The sequence below is a fragment of the Scyliorhinus canicula genome, chromosome 14 (genome assembly GCF_902713615.1).
Source record: "Scyliorhinus canicula chromosome 14, sScyCan1.1, whole genome shotgun sequence".
Classification (NCBI taxonomy): domain Eukaryota; kingdom Metazoa; phylum Chordata; class Chondrichthyes; order Carcharhiniformes; family Scyliorhinidae; genus Scyliorhinus; species Scyliorhinus canicula.
The window spans coordinates 51472926-51496892 of NC_052159.1; the positions used below are offsets into that span (position 1 = coordinate 51472926).

The window sequence follows — 23967 nt, forward strand, 5'->3', positions numbered from 1 at the left end:
TATTAGTAGAGCAGGGGCTATGCTGGGCCATGAGGTTGCAGATTGTGGTTGAGTACAATTCTGCTGCTGTTGATGCCCACAGCGCCTCATGGCTGCCCAGTATTGAATTGCTGGATCTGTTCAAAGTCTATCCCATTTAGCACGGTGGTAGTGCCACACAACACTGTGGAGGATATCCTCAATGTGAAGTTGGGACTTTATCTCCACAAGGACTGTACAGTGGTCATTTCTACTGATACGGTCATGGACAGATGCTTCTGCGACAGGCAGGTTGTTGAGAATAGGTCAAGTATGGATATCCTCACCTTTATGTGCCTGGCTCCTTCCAGGCTGGAACTGTAGACATGCTTATGCCAGAGAGAAGCAGATGGACCAAGCCATGCAGATTTGTTAGGATTGCAGGTTTCCGTCGTGCTTGCACACACACTGCATGCATATCAATTTGTTGGTGCAGTATGTCAACTTTACCCCATATTAGAAATGTAAACGATTTTAGTGCCTCACTGTCCAGCAGCAAATCATAAAGGTCAATACTGCTACGCTGAAAGCAGTCACTGTGTCCTCATTTTGCAGCGATCTACTGTGCCACGAATATTTGTGCCACCATGGCAAACCCAAGGATGCCTATTGGGTAACAATGGCTTGTGCTGACAATGACTATGGAAAACATGTTCTCCATTGCTTTCAAAGATTTCCTAATCTGTGGTCTCCAATATCAAGGTTATATTTCAGCCAGCACCAAGTACAGGCTATGAGCCATTGTTGTAACCACCTGCTGTATGGCACTGAATCTTGGGTCTGTGACAGATACCATATCAAAACTCTGGAACACTTCCACCATCAGGACAAAAATCACAAACAATGAGGTTCTCCATTGCGCTGGAGTTAACAGCATAGAGACCACTCTTCAGAAATTTCAACTTGGATGAGAGACCATGTCTCCCACATGGATGACTACAGAATCCCCAAGCTGATCTACTATGGGCATTGATGTCAGGGTAAGCAACAAGAAGTTGAAGGTCATCCTGGAAAAAAAATCTTGCAAACCTTTGCACAGCAGATCACTTCTCTTGGGGAAAAAACTGCAGCCAACCAGTCCATGTGGAGGCAAGCACTGAAATTTTGTTATGTTTGAGGACCATTCTTGCCAAATTTGCAACATCTGATGTGCTCAGAGGAAGGTCAGATGTGCTGCAGGAACATGAGGAGGAAAGAGGTGATGACCAAAACAATCTCTTTCTATCCAGGCTATCCATAAGGAACAAAGAGTGCAATTCCCGTCACCAAAATCACAACTCCCCATTCAGAAAAGGCTGACACCTTCCCTTCCTTCTGTCACTGGCCATTACAAAATCTGCTTGGTGTTACAATCACAGCTCTTTTTACTACTGGAAAAGTCAGATCCCAGAATGAAACCTGGCTTGATAGGTACAGAGCTGGATTCTCTGATTTTGAGGCTATAAGAACATAGAACATACAGTGCAGAAGGAGACAATTCGGCCCATCGAGCCTGCACCAGCCCACTTAAGCCTTCACTTCCACCCTATCCCAGTAACCCAATAATCCCTCCTAACTTTTTTGGTCACTAAGGCCAATTCACCTAATCTGCACGTCTTTGGACTGTGGGAGGAAACCGGAGCTCCCGGAGGAAACCCACGCACAGACAGTGACCCAGTGGGGAATCGACCCTGGCGCTGTGAAGCCGCAGTGCTATCCACTTGTGCTACCGTGCTATGTCCGGAGGAAGTCTCACGTTTCACGGTGAAAATGTCGCGCCACCCCCGTACCGATGATCTGCCCGGTGGGGGGCCAGCAGCCGCAGCATGTAAAACCCCTGCCATTCCTGACAGAAATAGCTGGAGAATTGCCAGGTCTGGGGCCCGCCTGCACACGGCAATGACCTGCAGCGATTCCTGCCTGTCAGATAGTGCCTCCCTGTAACCCCCCTCGCCGCCCCTGCTGAAGTCCCCCGACCAGCGGAATGGCTCCTCCCTGACTGGTGGCGCTGGACACAGTCAACAGCTGTCACACGAGGTTTACGAAAACTCAGAGCACAAGTGATCCACGCCGTCGGGAAGTCACCCATCGGGGGCAGTGCATCGAGGGAGGCGTCATTCAGGTGGCATCCTGAGGCCGTCACAATGGCGTGTGGCGTACTTACCGATTATGCCGTTTTGGAGGGGGCGGAGCATCCAAAAACAGGCACCCCCCGATTGCGGCGTCAAAATGGATTCTCTGTGGCTGATCCTGCCCAATAATTTTTTTTTAGAAACGGTGGTGGAAAGGTACTGAACAAATTTACAGGAGTCTGCTGATAAACCTTTAACACAAAGAATAAAACATTTATTGACACGAAACACGAAGGTTTGAAAGATCTCAATACAAACACAAGAAAATGATGCAAACTCACACTATTCCTTTTATCCCAGCTATATTTTTACTGACACATACAAAATGATAAAGATAAAACAATTTACCTTATCTATCTTTAACTCTAATATTCAGCTTCCCATTTTTGCAAAAGCTGATGTAAACCTCACTGACGTGATGTTGACAAGGTGGAAATTCCCTACCTGGGGGCAGGAACAAATGGCGGGGAAGCCATTTAAATTTATTTAAATGTATTTAAGTGAGCTCCCGGTCCTTGCATCACCGGTGAGGGTTAGGGAAAATCTGAGAACTAGTGCTTGCTGCTGAGATTCCCGTTCCTGCGGTCTTGCAGGCTTTTCCGCCGGCATGCCATTTTTGCCTGTGCCAAATGGCAGATGAAAATCTGCCCCAATTACATAGGCACCACCATCACCATCCCCAGGTACGACCTGTTCCACCAAAAGGGCAGACCCACCAGAGGTGCTGGGCAGCACAATGGTAAACAGTCCAGAGACAGTGGCCCTGGGAGTCCTCAACATTGATTCTGGACCCCATGAAGTTTCAGGATGTCAGGTCAAACATGGGCAAGGAAACCTCCTACTGTTATCCCCACCACCCACACCCTTGTGCACTGCCCCCAAACCCCCCCCCCCCCCCCATGTTGGAGAAACCAGAGAGGGTGGCAAAGGCATAGAATGTACTCTGGAAGGGAACTTCAATGTCCATCACCAACAGTAACTCGGTGGCATCACTACTGACCGAGCTGGCCTAGTGCTGAACGACGTACACACTAGGCCTAAAATAGGAGCCCGTGATGTTGGGGATAGCATTTTACCATGGACAGAGGATTGGCTAACTATAGAAGACAGATTTGGGATAAGAGGCGTATTTCTAGGATGGCAACCTGTAAGTAGTAGAGTACCACATGGATCCATTCTGTGGCCACAATTATTTACAATATGTATTAATGACTTGGGTGAGGGAAGTGAATGCACTATTGCCAAGTTTGTGGATGACACAAAAATAGGTGCGAAGACAAATGGTGAGGATAACAGAAAGAGTCTGCAGAGGGATATAGACAGGTTAGATGAATGGGCAAAAACTTGGCAGATGGAATATAATGTAGGAAAATGCAAAGTTATGCACTTTGGTAGGAAGAATAAAGGAGTTGAATATTATTTAAATGGAGAAACACTGCAGAAAACTGCAGCACAGAGGGATTTGGTGGTCCTTGTAAATAAATCACAAAAAGCTAGCATGAAAATTCAATAGGTAATTGGGAAGGCAAATGGAATGGAGTATAAAATAGAGAAGTCCTGCTAAAACTATACAAGGCACTAATTGGATCACACCTGGAATACTATGGTCAGATTTGGTCTCCTTATCCAAGGAAAGATATACTGGCATTTGAGGCAGTCCAGAGAACATCACTAGGTTGATCCCAGGTATGGAAGGATATTCTTATGCTGAGGGTAAGTTGGGTGGATCGGCGCTTTGTGGAGAAGAATGAGAGGCGGCTTTATTGAGACATATAGGATTCTCAGGAAGCTTGACAAGGTAGGTGCTGAGAGGATGTTTGCTCTTCTAGAAAAGTTTTGGACCAGAGGGCATAATCTCAGAGTAAAGTGTAGCCCATTTAAGACCGAGATGAACGATCCTGTCTCTGGGTCACTGTCTGTGTGGAGTTAGCACATTCACCCTGTGTTTGTGCGGGTTTCACCCCACAACCCAAAAGATGTGCAAGGTAGGTGGATCAGCCTCGCTAAATTGCCCCTTAATTAGAAAAAATTAATTGGGTACGCTAAATTTATTTTAAAAAGGGATGAGGAGGGAATTCTACTCTGAGGGTAGTGAATCTCTGGAATTCACACTGCTCCAGATCCTTGTCTTTCTTTAAAATTAGCAATATCGAAGTCTGAGACAGCTTGGGGGAAGCTCTCTTCTCTCTATCAACTCAGTATACATCCCGACTAGCAGGGGCCCAGCTCCGACCAAAACTTCTTATAGAACTCGGCTGGGAACCCATCTGGCCCAGGAATCTTCTCTTTGTCCAGGAAACGATGCAACCGAACCACCATTGCCTTCAGCTGTTTCCCACACCTTCAACCTCCTCCTCAATGCCCTGTGCACCTTAATCCACCTCAGGAGGATGGTCAAAGGCCCCGTCCCCCACCAGCTTCTCAAACATCTTTGACATATACTTTGTGGGATATACATATCCCTTCAGGCAGTCCCACAATCCAGACATTCTGCCTCCTGGAGTGATTCTCCAGGCCACCCACCTTCTCCCTCAACAACTTCTGACCCTCCACCACAAGCACCATCGACCCCACGCAATCCATTACCACCCTCAGCCTGATCGGGGCCACAGCCCTTGCACCTTCACCTATCCTAGGGAACTCTAGCCCGTCCAAAAACTGCCTCATACTCTCATCCTCCACCGGAGGTTCCAAGCTATACAATTTCCAGTAAAACACCTCAAATAACCCATCCTCTGGCTCCATTACCACCATACCCCCTCCATCTCTCATCCTCCCAATTTCCTTTGCCGCTGCCTTCCTCCTCAACTGATGTGCAAGCATCCTGCTGCTTTCTCCCCATATCCGTATACTGCCCCACCGGCCCTGCGCAGCTGCCCTATCGCCTTTCCTGTGGACACAAGTCCAAACTCCAACTGGAGTTTTTGTCTCTCCTTCAACAGCGACTCCTCAAGCGCCACTGAGTACCTCCTGTCAACCCTCAGAATGCTCTCCATCAACCTCAACCTCTCAGCCCGCTCTACCCTCTCCTTGTACGCCCGGATCGAGATAAGCACCCCCTTACCACCGCCTTCAGTGCCTCCCACAACGTGGGGCAGAAACCTCCCCCATCTTATAATTCCGGATAGCCACCCCTATCTTCTCACAAATCCCTTTATCTGCCAATAACCCCACATCCAACCTCCACTGTGGCCGTTGGAGACTCCCCTTAGCCATCGCAAATCTACCCAATGTGGCGCTTGGTCAGATACCACGATCGCCAAATACTCTGATCCTACCATCCCCGTCAACATCGTCTTGTCCTGGACAAAGACATACAATTTCAGTGTCCTCACAAGCATCCCAGTACATGGTCTCTCATACAATTACCCGTCTCCTCCGGCCTATCAAAATAAAATTCCTGATTCTGGTATACGATCCACAGGTGAGCAGGATACAGCACTACTTTCTTGTAGAGGGCCGCCTTGACCCTGTTGAACCCAGCTCGCTGTTTGGCCAATTCCGCATCCAAGTCCTGGTAGCTATGCACCTTATATTCCAGGTACATTCTCTTGTATCATTTGCCCACCGCAGAATCTTCTCTTTGTCCAGGAAACGATGCAACTGAACCACCATTGCCTTCAGTTGTTTCCCATGCCTTCGACCTCCTCCTCAATGCCCTGTGCACCTCGATCCACCTCAGAAGGATGGTCAAAGGCCCCCTCCCCCACCAGCTTCTCAAATATCTTTGACATATACTTTGTGGCCTGCGTTGCTTCAATACCTTTAGGCAATCCCACAATCCAGAGATTCTGCCTCCTGGAGTGATTCTCCAGGTCCGCCACCATCTCCCTCAACCGCTTCTGACCCTCCACCACAAGCACCATCTCTGCCTCTAACGAGGCCAACCAGTCTTCATGATCGACTCCTCCACCTTATGAAGTGCTGAACTCTGCACCTCCGACCTTTGCTCCTCTCTCTCAGTAGCCGCCCTGATCAGCTCTGCCACAATAGCCAGTTCCTCCAAGGCCTCTTGCCTCTGCTGCTGGAACTTGCGTTCATTCTTCACCTGAAATCCTACTCTCTGACTGACCATTTTGTAGTCTAACTCTCCCTCACCCCAGCCTTCCATGCCCCAGTCCTTCACTTCACCGCATCCAATTCCTTTTTCTCAAATCTTCCTCATTTCAAAGTCTTGCTGTCTTTACACTTCACCTTTCCCCCAAATCCCCCCTTCACTCTTTGCATGGCTGTGTTCCGGATGTGTCAAGATTCTGCACCTGTTCACCCATGACAGTGTCAATGTCAGGGCGCCGTCTTCTCCGTTGCCTGGAGAAAAGCAAATTACTATGGATGCTGGAATCTGAAGCCAGAAAGAAAATGCTGGAAAATCTCAGCAGGGAGAGGGAGAGAAAAGAGCTAACGTTTCGCGTCCAATGACTCTTTGTAAAAGCTCCGTTGCCTGGTTACGGGTTAGACGTTCGACTTCGCGCATGCTCCGTTTCAAAAACGCCAGGAAGGAGCGAGAAACTACAACTCCCACAATGCTGTAGGTCAGCACGCAGACTCAGGAGCTTGTCAATGGCGGAAGTCGCTAACGTACAGGTCACGTGCCGGTGCGCCAGCTTCTGGACATGTTGAACAGACGGATTCTGACCCTCTTTAAATGTATTCGAGGTCGCCGCTTAAAAACGTACAGAAATGTCTCCACTTCGTGGTCTCCGGTGGGAGCGGCCTTCAATGCCAGACCGAGGAGGAAGGCGGATTTATTTGGGAAGAACGTGGTTAGTGAAGCTTTGGGTGAAATGGGCACGAGGCTGGTTCCCGTTAAACTGTTAAATCTCAGAATGGCCAGTACAGCAGCCATGTTCCACACAGCAAGATCCCAGAGGTGAATGGCCAACCAATAAGTTTCCTGTCTGAGACGCTATGTCGGCCACGTTGCCACCTACTAGAACCACTGGTCGCCTGGACCATTAGAATATCAACCTTGCTTTAACTTCTTGAGCCCAGGGAATGTCACCTCAGCATTTCACCAGAGTGTCACCTCCAACCTTCTCACTAACATCCACCCCTCGGGCCGCCAGAAGAGACATGTTATAGGCTGCTGATGCCTCACTGTTTGAGCCTATGGTATTCAGCTTAAGTTTGTGGTTTGAAGTTAACAGGGCAAGAAACGACCTTGTGTAGTGAGCCTCGTTTGCAAACCAAAGTTATTTTAAAATTACCTTCATAAACGCATTCCAAGTTTGCGGAGTTATGTTAATCATGGCCGTTTCTTTTATTTTGCTAATTTGCATTCTTGCCTGACATTTCCGTGGAGCACTGCGGGAAGTGCTACGTTGTGGGAATCATAGAATTATTACAGTACATAAGGAATCCATCTGGCCTGACACATGTAATGGATGTGTGGGAGAACAACACGGCTAGTCTCCTGCCATTCCTTGTACTTTTTTTGCTCTTCAGACAATCCAACACCCTCTCCAAAGACACAATTGACTCTACAGTGATCACATTCACAGCAAATATATTTCTGATCCCAATTACTGTTTTTAAAAAAATGTTTCTCCTCCTGTTGCTCTTTCCTTCTTTGTTATCCACCTTAGTTCGATGTCTTCCTGTTCTTAACCATTCCTCCAATAGGAACAAGTTCTCTGTCCAGATCCCTCCTGATTTTGAACACCTATCAAACTCCCTTTCAACCTTCTCTTGAGAATAGTTCCAGCTTCCCAAATTCTGAAATTGTACTCTATTAATGTTCTGAGATAATAATCATTATTGTCACAAGTAGGCTTACATTAACACTGCAATGAAGTTACTGTGAAAAGCCCCGAGTCGCCACATTCCAGCACCTGTTCGGGTACACTGAGGTAGAATTCAGAATGTCCAAATTACCTAACAGCACGTCTTGTGGGAGGAAACTAGAGCACCCGGGGGAAACCCACGCAGACACGGGGAGAACGTGCAAACACCACACAGACGGCGACCCAGCATGGTAGCATTCTGGATAGCACAATTGCTTCACAGCTCCAGGGTCCCAGGTTCGATTCCGGCTTGGGTCACCGACTGTGCGGAGTCTGCACATCTTCCCCGTGTATGCGTGGGCTTCTTCCGGGTGCTCCGGTTTCCTCCCACATTCCAAAGATGTGCAGGTTAGGTGGATTGGCCATGATAAATTTCCCTTAGTGTCCAAAATTGCCCTTAGTGTTGGGTGGGGTTACTGGGTTATGGGGGTAAGGTGGAGGTATTGACCTTGGGTAGGGTGCTCTTTCCAGGAGCTGGTGCAGACTCGATGGGCCAAATGGCCTCCTTCTGCACTGTAAATCCTATGATCTAAGCCGGGAATCAAACCTGGTACCCTGGACCCCACTGTGCTACCGAGCTGCGGTCTGAGCACACCGTTGGGGAGGTCCACTGTTTACCATTCTTCAATCTGAAAACAACTATCTGCCACAATTTGCTGTTTCCTTATCTTAAGCTGAATTTTTATCCAACTGGACACATGCCCTCCTATTCCACGAGCTTCAATTTTATTAATCAGTTTGTTAAATGGTACTTTGCCAAATGCTTTCCTAAACTCCATATAGCCAACATCCACTGCATTCTATTTATCAACCTTCTCTGTTACTTAAAACATTCAATCAGACTAGTTAAGCATGATCTGTCTTTTACAAATCCGTGCTGGAACTTCTTAATTAATTCAAACCTTTCTAAGTGCTTGTTGATTCTCCTCTCCTCTCCTCTCCTCTCCTCTTCCCCCCCCCCCCCCCCCCCCCCCCCCCCCCCGATTATTATTTCTAAAACCTTATCCACCATGGATGTTAACTGGCCTGTTGATGCTAAGATTGTCATAGAAGTCTACAGTGCAGAAAAGGCCCTTTGGCCCATTGCGTCTGCGCCAGTCAAAAACAACCGCCTAAATATTCTAATCCCATGTTCCAACACTTGGCCCATAGCCTTGTATGCCTTGGCATCGCAAGTGCACAGCTTTGCCAACTTTGGCTTTAATATTATACAATGAAAATTTAGTCCAAATGTTTTGTACTCTGTGTGCTTTAACCTCAATTTCCCAGTTAAGCTTCAAAATGTGTGGGGTAAATTTTATGTGCCAATGTAGACTTTTCCTTTGAGCAACTATTGTTTTTTTCTTAACCTACACATCTTTGGGTTGTGGGGGTGAAACCCATGCAGACACTCCATGCGGACAGTGACCAAGGGCCAGGATCGAACCCGGATCCTCAGTGCTGTATGCAGCAATGCTAACCACTGTGCCATGTATCGCCTTTGAGCAACTATTGTAAGAGTTCTATGATGTGAGAAATTTTAATTTTGAACACAAGTGTCAACTGTGGTTCAGTTGGTAGCACTCTCACCTCTGAGTCGGAACGTTGTGGGTTAGAATCCAGAGAATCCCTACAAATACAGAAGGATGCCATTCGGCCCATCGAGTCTGCACAATTCTCTGAAGGAGCACTTTACTAGGGTCCACTGTCCCACCCTATCCACCTAACCCCATACATTGTTTATGGCTAATCCACCTAACCACATCTTCTGACTGTGGGAGGAAACCGAAGCACCTGGAGGAAACCCACGCCGAGAATGGGAGGACATGCAAGCTCAACACAGTCGCCTAAGGCCGTAATCGAACTTGGATCTCTGGCGCTGTGAGGCAGTAGTGCACCCCTATTCTGTTCCTATTCCTGAGACTTGAGCACAAAGCAGGTGAATGTAAAAAGTCCCATTGCACTGTTTTGGTGGATTTAAAAGATCCCATTGTACTATTTTGAAGAGGAGCAGCTGAGTTGCACTGTGTTTCCTGTCAATGCAATTTGGCTATGCAAGATGGCCACCAGTACCTGTCTGTGTCAACTGTGGTTCGGTTGGTAGCACTCTCACCTCTGTGTTGGATCGTTGTGGGTTAGAATCCAAGGAATCCCTGACCAGTGCAGAAGGAGGCCATTCGGCCCATTGAGTCTGCACATGTGCAGAAACCCAATTACTTGTATACATCAGTTTACTCAACGCACTGCCAACTCGCTTGATTTCTGATTTGGTTTTTGCAATATGTTTTTAGTATGTGGATTCAATGGATCCCACACACACTTGGTCAGAAGGCTGTTTGGATAATGTAGCTCATAAGCATTTTATTAACACTTGGAGAGTGTTTTAAAAATTTACAATTGACGGACGATCCAGAATCTTAACTCACTTCAATGATTTTTGTCGTCCTGCAATTTCTAAGCACTGTGAACATATGTCATTTACTATTAGTGATTCAGTTAAGGTGGGAAAGAAAGCTGTTGCCATGTTGCACTGAGTTCACTAATTCTAGTAGTTTAGGGAACGGGCTGAATCCTGCCTTAAAACATCTGCATATCCTGCCACATTCTCAAATCTCTTCAGTTTAAGGAGGATCGATCAATTAATGTTGGTGCAGAACTAAATATGATTTTGCAAAGTACTGAGAGCCACTTTATTTTGATGCATGGTTTGTGGTTCTTGAAAGTAAAGAAGCTGGATCTTTGTTGCCTATTGCTGCCTATAAAGATGGAGGCCATGCATATAACTGTGCAAGCATGACTTTGGCTGCAAATGCAGCTGGGGAGTTACCTGGTCAATCTTTATCCTTCAAGCAACATGGCAAGAACAGATTATCTGGCGTAAACAAATTTGTTTGTGGGAACTAGCTGTGTCCAAATTGCTGCATTTCCTATAGTATAGCAAAGGTTACACTTCATTTGTTGTAAAGTCCTTTGTGATGTCCTGTGATCATGAAAAACATTATATAAATGCATGCTCGAACTGAAGTTTCCTACTTTTTCATTAAGGGCCTTTTTGGTGTACAAGAGCTGAGTTCCCCAGTAGGATTTCAGGTGGCTCAAGAAAATGCATTGAAAGAAACGGAACAGTTAGTGGATCAAGCCTGTAGAACATCGCCTGGTCCTCAGATTGTTCAAATCTTTGACAGACTTTCAGACTGTCTTTGTAGAGTTGCTGATTTGGTAAGTAGAGATAACTTTTTATTGCCCATATAATATATGACTTCCAGCTTTGGCAGCTACTAATTTTATAGTTGAATTAGTTTTGTCTTTTTTATTTATCAAAAATGTGCTCGACATTGTAATTAAAGTGAAAATTTGTAGGAGGAAAGCTATCCAATGGCAAACTTGGCATTGAAGATGAGCTGTTCTGAAATATTATTGGTTCAGGTATTAAAACTACTAAAATATTGCAGTTGACTATGCACTTAAACTGCTTTATAATTGTATTGTCTCCTGTTAAGCTGTTTTGAAAAATTGGCCATATTACAATATTATTACAACAATGATGATACCTTAATGGCTCGAAAGTGCTTTCAGCCACCTGAGCTTGTGAAAGGTACCATATGGAAGCAACTTTTTTGGCTAGTCAGTTCAGTTGAATATAGAATGGCAGTGTAATTTACTAGTCTACAGTTGCCTTAGCTGTACAAAACCTTGGTAAGGCCACATTTGGAGTACTGTGTGCAGTTCTGGTCGCCTCATTTTAGGAAAGATGTGGAAGCTTTGGAAAAGGTGCAAAGGAGATTTACCAGGATGTTGCCTGGAATGGAGAGTAGGTCTTACGAGGAAAGGTTGAGGGTGCTAGGCCTTTTCCCATTAGAACGGAGAAGGATGAGGGGCGACTTGATAGAGGTTTATAAGATAATCAGGGGAATAGATAGAGTAGACAGTCAGAGACTTTTTCCCCGGGTGGAACAAACCATTACAAATGGACATAAATTCAATGTGAATGGTGGAAGATATAGGGGGGCTGTCAGAGGTAGGTTCTTTACCCAGCAAGTAGGGGGCATGGAATGTACTGCCTGTGGAAGTAGTTGAGTCGGAAACATTAGGGACCTTCAAGCGGCTATTGGATAGGTACATGGATTACGGTAGAATAATGGGTGTAGATTAATTTGTTCTTAAGGGCAACACGGTAGCATTGTGGATAGCACAATTGCTTCACAGCTCCAGGGTCCCAGGTTCGATTCCGGCTTGGGTCACTGTCTGTGCGCAGTCTGCACATCCTCCCCGTGTGTGCGTGGGTTTCCTCCGGGTGCTCCGAGTTTCCTCCCACAGTCCAAAGATGTGCAGGTTAGGTGGATTGGCCATGATGTCCTGGAGCTTGTATGACTGATCTGCAACAACCACAACCATATTCCTTTGTGCATTGTATGATTCCGACCAATGGAGAGTTTACCCCTAGATTCCCATTGATTCTGCATGCAGTATAACCTTGATGACATTCAGACTTGAAAAGTGGCGAGATTTTGACCCAGCAACAGTGAAGTTATATTCCAAGTCAGGATGGTGTGTGACTTGGAGGGGAATTTGCAGATGGTGATGTTCCATGGATGGTATAGTACAAGTGTTACTTACATATTTACCCCTCTATTCATAATTTTTCTGAAATGCTTTCGGCACACACAGGCCATTACTTGCTGTTTGGAATTGTGTTGTATTTAGTCTTGAGCTGTTTGGAATAGGGATCTTGCCAGGAATTGGAGCAAATAATCTTGTATTGTTCTTTTCAAGTACCTAAGTAATGTTTGTTTAATCATCATTAAGTTTTACTCTTTCGTATTTTTTATATTTTCATTAGTTTTATTGGTGGGTTAAAACATTTGGTGTATTTCTTTTTGGTTTCTCTGACTTCTGCAGCAATTTCATTTTTTTCTCTGCATTTGATTTCCCACTAAAATCTAGATCATGATCATAATTTGATTGATAGATTTCATGGGATGTATGCACCTGTAAAGGGATAATATGCATTGTTTTGTGGTATGTTATTTTTGGAAATTGCACTCGCGCTATGGTCTGCATACATTATGCCTTTTGTGCACAGGCAACTTATTGGGATAATGGTATGTATTAATATCTTTCTTTCTGCAGCAGCCTGTATATATGAGGATTTTTAACTTGCAAGTTGATTGGAAATGCAAAATGATGATATGTTTTAAACAGTGGGCTATGAAATTAACAATTGCAAATTTCTAAAGATAAGTTTTGTGCCTAATTAAAAAGTAACATGATTATGTCACTCATTCCTGTATTTTTCATATTAGGCAGATTTTGTTAAGGTAGCGCATCCAGACCCTTCATTTCGAGAAGCTGCGGAGATCACCTGTATGGCCATTGGCACAGCGGTGGAGAAGTATGTTTTCAGAATTGACAGTGCAAGAACTATTTGTACAAAGTAAATGCTACTTCTGTGTAATTGCAGAAAAGCAAAAGATAAACAAAGACATTACTCCACTACTGAATGATGTGGAGATGCCGGCGTTGGACTGGGGTGAGCACAGTAAGAAGTCTTACAACACCAGGTTAAAGTCCAACAGGTTTGATTCAAACACGAGCTTTCGGAGCGCAGCTCCTTCCTCAGGTGAGGAAGCTCCTTCCTTCACCTGAGGAAGGAGCTGCGCTCCGAAAGCTCGTGTTTGAATCAAACCTGTTGGACTTTAACCTGGTGCTGTAAGACTTCTTACTGTGTCCACTACTGAAGGCAGCAACTAGCAACTAAAGCTAGTTTACACTTGGGACTGGATTCTTCTGCCCCGCCCACTGCAAGATCGCCACAGGTGGAATGGGGACCATGTACAGGTCCATTGACCTCGGGCGGGAATTTCCGGTCAACAGACGGGCGTGGCTGGAGAATCTAGCCCTTGGTGTCGCCCTTCAATCAAGTAGTTATTCTTATGTATAGAGGGTGTCGGATTATTTAACAATTTAGAGCATTTGGGGCAGCAGGGTAGCATGGTGGTTAGCATAAATGCTTCACAGCTCCAGGGTCCCAGGTTCGATTCCCGGCTGGGTCACTGTCTGTGTGGAGTCTGCACGTCCTCCCCCTGTGTGCGTGGGTTTCCTCCGGGCACTCCGGTTTCCTCCCACAGTCCAAAGATGTGCGGGTTAGGTGGATTGGCCATGCTAAATTGCCCGTAGTGTCCTAATAAAAGTAAGGTTAAGGGGGGGGTTGTTGGGTTACGGGTATAGGGTGGATACGTAGGTTTGAGTAGGGTGATCATGGCTCGGCACAACATTGAGGGCCGAAGGGCCTGTTCTTGCTGTACTGTTCTATGTTCTATGTTCTATGTTCTATTTGTTCTTGCCTGTTGTCTGAATGTGTATTTTCAGCAGTGGCCATTGGAACCTCTGAGCTGTGACTCAGTCCCACACATTGATTTGACCTGTGGTACGGGAAAGATGCAATTAATTTTTGAATATTTACTCCAGAACAGAGAATGCTCATTTTCTTTGTTGAAGTTTGGGGATTCTGGCCCTATTTAGACCCTAACCACCTCTCCACCCTTATTCTCGGATCTGTGGTTCCCAAGACAACACAAGGCAATAGGACCCCAATTCCACTGACTTCAAAAACCAGGACATATTCAGAATGTTTATCCTGCTTTAGTGGCGTGGGAATTGGATACCTTATGTAGCCAACAGCTTAAATGTCTTCAACTTTCAAGTGGAAAGCAGGTGCCACAGGAATATCTTTCACGTTAATAGATACAGCCTCACCAAATGAGAGGAGGTACATTTGTGAGATTTTGTGGAGTTTTAGCTTATCAGGATCATAGAATCATAGAATTTACAGTGCAAAAGGAGGCCATTCGGCCCATCTAGCCTGCATCGACCCTCGGAAAGAGCACCCTACCCAGCCCACACCTCCACCCGATCACCGTAATCCCAACTAACCTTTTTTGGACACTAAGGGCAATTTAGCATGGCCAATCCACCCATGCGCATCTTTGGGCTGTGGGAGGAAACCGCAGCACCCGGAGGAAACCCACGCAGACATGAGGAGAGCGTGCAGACTCCGCACAGACAGTGAACAGAGCTGGGAATCGAACCTGGAGCTGTGAAGTAATTGTGCTACCGTGCTGCCCAATTGAAGCAGCTGAATTAGTTTTAACCTCCGCTGTAGAACATAGAACATAGAACAGTACAGCACAGAACAGGCCCTTCGGCCCTCAATGTTGTGCCGAGCCATGATCTTAAACTCACGTATCCACCCTATACCCGCAACCCAACAACCCCCCCCCCTTAACCCTACCCTTATTAGGACACTACGGGCAATTTAGCATGGCCAATCCACCTAACCCGCACATCTTTGGACTGTGGGAGGAAACCGGAGCACCCGGAGGAAACCCACGCACACAGGGGGAGGACGTGCAGACTCCACACAGACAGTGACCCAGCCGGGAATCGAACCTGGGACCCTGGAGCTGTGAAGCATTTATGCTAACCACCATGCTACCCTGCTGCCCTACCACCATGCTACCCTGCTGCCCTACCACCATGCTACCCTGCTACCCTGGCAGAAATTCAAACATCGAAAAATAAATTAATATCGCTGTTTATGGGACCTTGCCTTGTGCAATTTAGCTGCCGTATTCATCTACAAAATAAATGACAACTTTTCAAAAGCAGTTCATTGGCTGAAATCTTTTGGGATATCTGAATGGCAAAATTGGACTGTATAAATACAAAATGCTTCTTCCCGTTCCAAGTAGTGTAAGGCATTAAAGCAAAGGTCTGCAAACTGGGGGATTGGCATGGTTATGGGGGTAGGGTCAGGAGAGCATTTGAGGTAAAAGTGTTGGCAAAACGCAAAAGCTACTGATGCAGCTGCACATATTTGCCTCAGGCTTTAAAAAAATATATAATTTTATTCGCCATTTTTGCCATACAAAAAAAAACAACTCGAACAATATAGAACCTAAAACATTGCCTATCAAATCAAAAATGAAAAACAAACTGCAAACCTTTCCCCCTTAACATTCAACGGCAACCAAAACCCGAAAATGCACGATGAACAAAAATTGTAGAACCCCTCCTTCGCTCCTCCCTGAGTTCAAACTTCACCTTCTCCAGGGTCAAAAACTCCAGCGGATTCCCGCCACGCCAAGACACGGTGGGGAAGCTGACCTTCACCCCAACGAGACCAACCTACGAGCGATCAGTGAGGCGAAGGCTAAAACATCTGCTGTCACACCCGCCTGCAATTCATGCCAGTCTGACACCCCGAAAATGGCTTCCAAGGTACCAGGCTCCACGTCCAGCATCCCGAGATAGTGCTAACTATCTCCCTCCAATACCTTTCCAGCTTTGGGCAGAACCAAAACATATGAACATGATTTGCGGGGCCCCTCCTGCATCGCTAACAAACATCCTCAACCCCCTCAAACAGCTGGCTCATCCTTGATTTTGTGAGGTGTGCCCTATACACAATTTACATAGATGATTTGGAGTTGGGGACCAAGGGCAATGTGTCCAAGTTTGCAGATGACACTAAGATGAGTGGTAAAGCAAAAAGTGCAGAGGATACTGGAAGTTTGCAGAGGGATTTGGATAGGTTAAGTGAATGGGCTAGGGTCTGGCAGATGGAATACAATGTTGACAAATGTGAGGTTATCCATTTTGGTAGGAATAACAGCAAACGGAATTATTATTTAAACAATAAAATATTAAAGCATGCCGCTGTGCAGAGAGACTTGGGTGTGCTAGTGCATGAGTCACAGAGGTTGGTTTACAGGTGCAACAGGTGATTAAGAAGGCAAATGGAATTTTGTCCTTCATTGCTAGAGGGATGGAGTTTAAGACTAGGGAGGTTATGTTGCAATTGTATAAGGTGTTAGTGAGGCCACACCTGGAGTATTGTGTTCAGTTTTGGTCTCCTTACTTGAGAAAGGACGTACTGGCACTGGAGGGTGTGCAGAGGAGATTCACTAGGTTAATCCCAGAGCTGAAGGGGTTGCATGATGAGCAGAGGTTGAGTAGACTGGGACTGTACTCATTGGAATTTAGAAGGATGAGGGGGGATCTTATAGAAACATTTAAAATTATGAAGGGAATAGATAGGATAGATGCGGGCAGGTTGTTTCCACTGGCGGGTGAAAGCAGAACTAGGGGACATAGCCTCAAAATAAGGGGAAGTAGATTTAGGACTGAGTTTAGGAGGAACTTCTTCACCCAAAGGGTTGTGAATCTATGGAATTCCTTGCCCAGTGAAGCAGTTGAGGCCCCTTCATTACATGTTTTTAAGGTAAAGATAGATAGTTGTTTGAAGAATTAAGGGTTATGGTGTTCGGGCTGGAAAGTGGAGCTGAGTCCACAAAAGATCAGCCATGATCTCATTGAATGGCGGAGCAGGCTCGAGGGGCCAGATGGCCTACTCCTGCTCCTAGTTCTTATGTTCTTATACACAACCTTCAATTAAATCAGCCCCAACCTTGCGCACAAGGTTGAGTCGTTCACCCGTCGCAATCACAATTCCATTTCCCTCACTCCCCCCTTAATTACCTCTCCTCCCATCAAAATCTCACATCCGTCCTCCCCGGCTCGAACCCTTGATTCCCCCTAATCGGCACCCCCCCTTAACCCGGCCCCCAACTTAAAGTACTGTCGGTGCCATCGGGTGCGGCGTTGTTGCCAGCCTCCTCAACCCCCTCCCCCTACAAGAGCCACGCTCCCTCTCCCACCTTCTAGCCCAGCACCCGTGCCAGTTGTCTTGGGTCTGCACATTCTCCCCGTGTCTGCGTGGGTTAGCTGGGGTTGCTGAGTTACTGGAATAGGGTAGAGGTGTGGGCTTAAGTAGGGTGCTCTTTCCAAGAGCCGGTACAGACTCGATGGGCCAAGTGACCTTCTGCACTGTAAATGCCACCACCGGAAGTGTATTTGCCTCTGACTTTGAGGGTGCACCTGTGGCTCTCTATCTTGACTAATCTGTTCTCCTTGCACCATGGGCAGGGCTTAAAAGTGTTAAAAGCTTCAATTAAGGTATTGACGGACAAATTTAATCATGGTATTGTGGAATTGTTCTTGTGCGCTTATTTTGGACATTAGAAATTAGATATGGTAGAATAAGTGGAAAAAAGCTGGGAACAAAGTGGAAATGTTGTATAATCATGGGATGAAGTACTTTCCCCATCAAGTAGCAGCTATTTTGTGCGTCGCAGGCTGCAACGAGAAATTGAAGCCAGTGACATTGAAATACCTATCATATTGTCACTCACAGGAGTGACAAGTAATGCAGCTTCTTTTTTTTTTAAATTTGTTTTTATTCCAAATTTTTACAAAATTTTGCAAACCAGTACAGAAAGAACCCCCCCCCCCCCCCCCTCTAGTTTAGTCAAGGAGCGGTTGCCACTGCCTGGAGAACCCCTGCAAGGACCCTCTTAAGGCAAACTTTATCCTTTCCAAACTTAGAAACCCAGCCATGCCACTAACCCAAGTCTCCACACTTGGGGGTTTCGCGTCCCTGCACATTAACAAGAGCCGTCTGCGGGCTACCAAGGAGGCAAAGGCCAAGACTTCGTCCTCTTTGACTCCTGCACTCCCGGGCCTTCTGACACCCCAAATATCGCTATTCCCCAGCTCGGCTTTATCCGAGTGTCCAAGACCTTGGACATAGACTTTGCAAAGCCTCTCCAAAATTCTGTAAGCCGGGCATGCCCAAAACATATGGACATGGTTTGCTGGGCTCCCTGAACACCACACACACCTGTCCTCCACTCCAAAGAACTTACTCATTCTCGCCACTGTCATATGCGCCCGGTGCACCCCCTTAAACTGAATTAGGCTAAGCCTGGCACAAGGTGAGGAGGAATTGATCCTGCCCAGGGCATCTGCCCACAGGCCCTCATCGAGATCTTCACCCAGCTTCTCCTCCCACTTCCCCTTCAGCTCTTCCACCGAGGCCTCCTCTGCCTCCTGCAGCTCCTGGTATATGTCCGATACCTTTCCGTTCCCTACCCACACGCCCGAGACCACCCTGTCCTGTATCCTCCGTGCCGGTAGCAGCGGAAATTCCCCCACCTGCTTCCTCACGAAAGCCCGGACCTGCAGGTACCTAAAGGTATTCCCTGGGGGCAAACCGAATTTCTCTTCCAGCACCCTCAGGCGAGCAAATGTCTCGTCAATAAACAAGGCCCCCATCCTTTTGATACCCACTCTGTGCCAGCTTAGGAACCCACCGTCTATTCTAGCTGGAATGAACCTGTGATTGTTCCGTATCTGGGTCCAGACTGAGGCCCCTACCTCCCCCCTGTGCCGTCTCCACTGACCCCAGATCCTCAATGTCGCCATCACCACCGGGCCTGTGGTATGTATATTCGCTGTCCAGTAAACCAGATGGATTTTTACGACAATCAACAATGGTTTGATGGTCATCCTCAGACTTTTCATTCCAGTTTTTTATTGAATTCAAATTTCACCTTCTGCAGTGGCGGGATTTGAATCCTGGATCCCCAGAGCACCTCACTTTTACTGAAACTGATTCTTTGTGCCATTTTGCAGTATGTTTTAGGGGGTTAGTTTGTTAAATCTTAATTCTGATGCCATCTTTGGAGGAAATTTGCATTGATAGGCAAATTGGGATTTACCACACATGATTTCTCTGGTTGGAAAGCATGGAGACTGATATGCCAAGGAAGTAGTATTTTTCCAGAGAAGTGCTTGAAGACTTTTGAGCAGCAGCAGTTTATCTCCAAGCAATTGAGAGCTCATGGGCTGCATTCTATGCCCCGAATTTTAGTTGGAGGTTTTCTCAGATAGTGACATCATGTTTGAATCTGCCAACAAAAGTACCTGTGCACAGCACAGGGAGATTTCATAAGAGAACATAGGGACTGACCTGAAGGAGCAGCAATAACTAGTTGAGCACTGATTGAAGCAATAATGTCTGATGGAAGTCTCAACCATCAATACATTAGTTTCATGCAACATTCAGGTCTAAAATATTGCAAGTCACTGAAGCAATAAAAAGGCCCTGTTCAAAGTCAGCCCATTGGGTGACACTAATGTTGAATACATTTTCCATTTTTAAACCTTTTTGAAGACACAATATAATGTAACATTCACAGTGAGTTTTATTCCTTTTTAGGCTGAACACTAATATTGAACTTTGTAATAGTTTGAAAAACTTATTGAATGATAAAGAAGCCTTGGATTCCTTGGATCCAGAAACAAGGTATTTCTATTTTGTTCCTTTTCCTTTTCACCCATGATTACTGAGAAAATCACCAGTTTTATGTCTAAAGGTAAACCACAGAGCCGAAAATCGGTGTATTGATAAGTCTATGTTATCGAACCACTGCAGCTTGACAGTAGACGGTCTGCGGGCACCTCTCGGTTATCTTAGTAGTTACTCATCCATTCAAAGTCTCTTCAGTGACGCAGAGATAACATCAGCGAACCACCACCAGAATCCCTCCAGCTTCGGATTCTGGCCACCGTCATGTGTGCCCTATGAACCACTTTGAATTGAATGAGGCTTATCCTAACCCACAAAGGGGCTGGTTTAGCTCACTCGGCTAAATCGCTGGCTTTTAAAACAGACCAAGCAGGCCAGCAGCACGGTTCGATTCCCGTATCAGCCTCCACGGACAGGCGCCGGAATGTGGTGACTAGGGGCTTTTCACAGAAACTTCGTTGAAGCCTACTCGTGACAATAAGCGATTTTCATTTTTTCATTTTTCATTTCAAAGAGGATGCGTCCACTCTCCTCAGAACCTCCTCCCATAACCCAGCCTCCACCTCCCTCACTAGCTCTTCATCCCACTTCCTTTTAACTTCTATCGGGACTCCCTCCCAATCTATTGATTCCTTATAAATCTCTGACACCCTCACCAACTCCTGTTTTCAACACGAGTTGTTCTGCAGCCCTTGGGAAAGGACTGCACCTGCTCCTAACATAATCCCACAGCTGTAAGTACCGGAACCCACTCCTGCTGGGCAGCTCGTACTCCTCTTCCAATTCATCTAGGCTCGATCGCCGCCCGCCGCCACCCTGCGTCCCACCCCCCTGGACAAATCTATGATTTCCACAGATTGGTGCCCAAACCGAGGCACGCTCCAACCTCGGGTGCTGCCGCCACTGTTCCCATACTCTCAGGGCTGCCACCACCACTGAGCTTGTGGAGTATCTGGCTGGCGACAATGGCAGAGGTGCCGTCAACAGTGCCCCTAAGCTAGTGTCCTTGCGAGAGGCTGTCTCCATCTGCTCCCACACTGTGTGTGTGTGTGTGTGTGTGTGTGTGTGTCTGTGTGTCTGTGTGTGTGTGTCCGTCCCCTTCTGTGTGTGTGTGTGTGTCCCCTTCTGTGTGTGTGTGTGTGTGTCCCCTTCTGTGTGTGTGTGTGTGTGTGTCCCCTTCTGTGTGTGTGTGTGTGTGTCCCCTTCTGTGTGTGTGTGTGTGTGTCCCCTTCTGTGTGTGTGTGTGTCCCCTTCTGTGTGTGTGTGTGTGTGTCCCCTTCTGTGTGTGTGTGTGTGTGTCCCCTTCTGTGTGTGTCCCCTTCTGTGTGTGTGTGTGTGTGTCCCCTTCTGTGTGTGTGTGTCCCCTTCTGTGTGTGTGTGTGTGTGTCCCCTTCTGTGTGTGTGTCCCCTTCTGTGTGTGTGTGTCCCCTTCTGTGTGTGTGTGTCCCCTTCTGTGTGTGTGTGTCCCCTTCTGTGTGTGTGTGTCCCCTTCTGTGTGTGTGTGTCCCCTTCTGTGTGTGTGTGTCCCCTTCTGTGTGTGTGTGTCCCCTTCTGTGTGTGTGTGTCCCCTTCTGTGTGTCCCCTTCTGTGTGTGTGTGTGTGTGTCCCCTTCTGTGTGTGTGTGTGTGTGTGTGTCCCCTTCTGTGTGTGTGTGTGTGTGTCCCCTTCTGTGTGTGTGTGTGTGTGTCCCCTTCTGTGTGTGTGTCCCCTTCTGTGTGTGTGTCCCCTTCTGTGTGTGTGTCCCCTTCTGTGTGTGTGTGTGTGTGTCCCCTTCTGTGTGTGTGTGTGTGTGTCCCCTTCTGTGTGTGTGTGTGTGTGTCCCCTTCTTTACCCATGAGAGTTTCCCCGCCCAAACAAAGCCCGAATTCAGGGCATTGACTTTCCTAAAAAAGGCCTTTTGAAATACAAATCAGAAGGTTCTGAAAAATGAATAAGAACCTTGGAAGCACTGTTATTTTCACAGTTTGCACCCGCCCTGCCAGTAACAGCGGGAGCACATCCCATCTCTTAAAATCTCCCTTTCTCTGCTCTACCAAAATCGGCAGGTTCTACTTGAAATGAATAAATGAAATGAAAATCACTTATTGTCACAAGTAAGCTTCAAATGAAGTTACTGTGAAAAGCCCCTAGTCGCCACATTCCAGAGCCTGTTCGGGGAGGCTGGTACGGGAATTGAACCGTGCTGCTGGCCTGCCTTGGTCTGCTTTCAAAGCCAGCGGTTTAGCCCTGTAGCTAAACCAGTCTCAAGGTGCTCCTGGAGGCAGGCTTGTTGAAGGAGCGGCTGAAGCTCCAGATGGAGTTCGGGTTGGTGTCAACGGGGTAGGCAGTGGGAAAGTTAAGGAGGACCAGGGGGACAGTGTATGAATATGGGGAGAAGGCGAGGGAGAAGGAGAAAGCAGGAGGCGACCAAGGAGATCGGGAAGGTGAAGGACGGGAGGGGAAGGGTGGTCTTCGACCCGGTGGGGGTGAATGGGGTGTTTGAGGAATTTTAGAAGAGGTTATATGAATTGGAGCCCCCAGTGGAGGGAAAGAGGGAATGTGGCAATTTCTAGATGGGTTAGACTTCCCGAAAGTGGAGGACGATCTGGTCGAGGGGCTGGGGGCACCCGGTTTAATTGGTGGAGGTGATGGAGGGCATGAGGGCGATGCAGGCAGGGAAGGCCCCAGGCCTGGATGGGTTCCCGGTGGGATTTTATAAAAGGCTTTCGGGGGATCTGAATCTCCCTCAGCAGCATCCCAACTTCGGGTGCCAACGAGGCCAGCTGTTCCTTGTGCTCTCCTACCACCATCTCCACCTTCTGGATCACCTGGCTTTGGGTCTCTAGCCTCAGCTCCATATGGTCTATCCCCGTTTTCAGTGGGTCTACCATCTTTGCCAGGTCATCCTGAATCTGAGAAGTCTTGGGAAATTCTAGCATGGTGGAAGTATTGGCAGAAGTCACTTATGCCACACTTTCCTGGAACTTTGTTCATATTGCCATTAGAATGATGCCTGTTTTCAGTAACATGTAGACCAATATCTGCACATCTGCAGGGGCTGGTTTAGCACAGTGCTAAATCGCTGGCCTTGGAAGCAGACCAAGGCAGGCCAGCAGCACGGTTCAATTCCGGTGCCAGCCTCCCCGAACAGGCGCCGGAATGTGGCGACTGGAGCTTTTCACAGTAACTTCATTTGAAGCCTACTTGTGACAATAAGTGATTTTCATTTCATTAGAGCTTCAATCAGAGCTTGGGAAATGAGAGATTCTGCCCTCCTTTTTAAAACATAAATATAGAGTATCCAATTCTTTTTTTCCAATTAAGGGGCAATTTAGCGTGGCCAATTCACTACCCTGCACATATTTTTGGGTTGTGAGGGTGAGACCCACCCAGACATGAGGAAAATGTGCCAACTTCACACACACAGTGATCCGGGGCCAGGATTGAACCTGGGTCCTCGGCGCCATGAGGCAGCAGTGCTAATCACTGCACCATCATGCTGCCCCATCTGCCCTCCTTTTGAATGTCTCAAACGGCTGTCTTTCGCTACCTCAAGTTTCCAGTACCATCTTAATTCTGTCATCCCATACAGAATGTCTGTAATCAGGTACTTTGTCATATAATTTTGGATTTATTGCGTATTGTTAACTTTAACTAAAATTGTAATGTTAAATTTTATCCAATTGGGAAATAATGCACTAATATTTAGATTTTCTTTAAACTGTCGCTTGATAATTGAGCTACAAAAATATTTGATTTTTCATATTACAGGAGAGTCGCAGAACTGTTTATGTTTGACTTTGAGATCAGTGGAATACATCTGAATGAGGAAAAGGTATTTAAAAAAAAAATATATATATATGAATGAAGAAAGTGAAGAGCTTGC

At 46.6% G+C, this 23967-nt stretch overlaps 2 protein-coding genes across 2 annotated transcripts in view; one reads left to right on the forward strand and one right to left on the reverse strand.

The window, feature by feature from the left end:
* LOC119977670 (anoctamin-7-like) overlaps nucleotides 1-6486 on the reverse strand; it is a 159428-nt gene extending 152942 nt beyond the window's left edge. Inside the window, exons 1-2 of the mRNA XM_038818849.1 lie at nucleotides 6389-6486; nucleotides 2162-2320 (exon numbers count right to left, since the gene is read on the reverse strand). The gene's annotated coding sequence lies outside the window, so the exon portion shown is untranslated. The remainder of the gene's footprint in view (nucleotides 1-2161; nucleotides 2321-6388) is intronic.
* Nucleotides 6487-6692: 206 nt separating this feature from the next.
* LOC119977391 (mitochondrial intermediate peptidase-like) overlaps nucleotides 6693-23967 on the forward strand; it is a 223117-nt gene continuing 205842 nt past the window's right edge. The window contains 5 exon segments of the mRNA XM_038818241.1: nucleotides 6693-6892; nucleotides 10937-11110; nucleotides 13195-13283; nucleotides 20013-20099; nucleotides 23853-23916. Of these exon segments, the coding sequence (XP_038674169.1) occupies nucleotides 6743-6892; nucleotides 10937-11110; nucleotides 13195-13283; nucleotides 20013-20099; nucleotides 23853-23916 (564 nt within the window). The 5' untranslated portion in view covers nucleotides 6693-6742.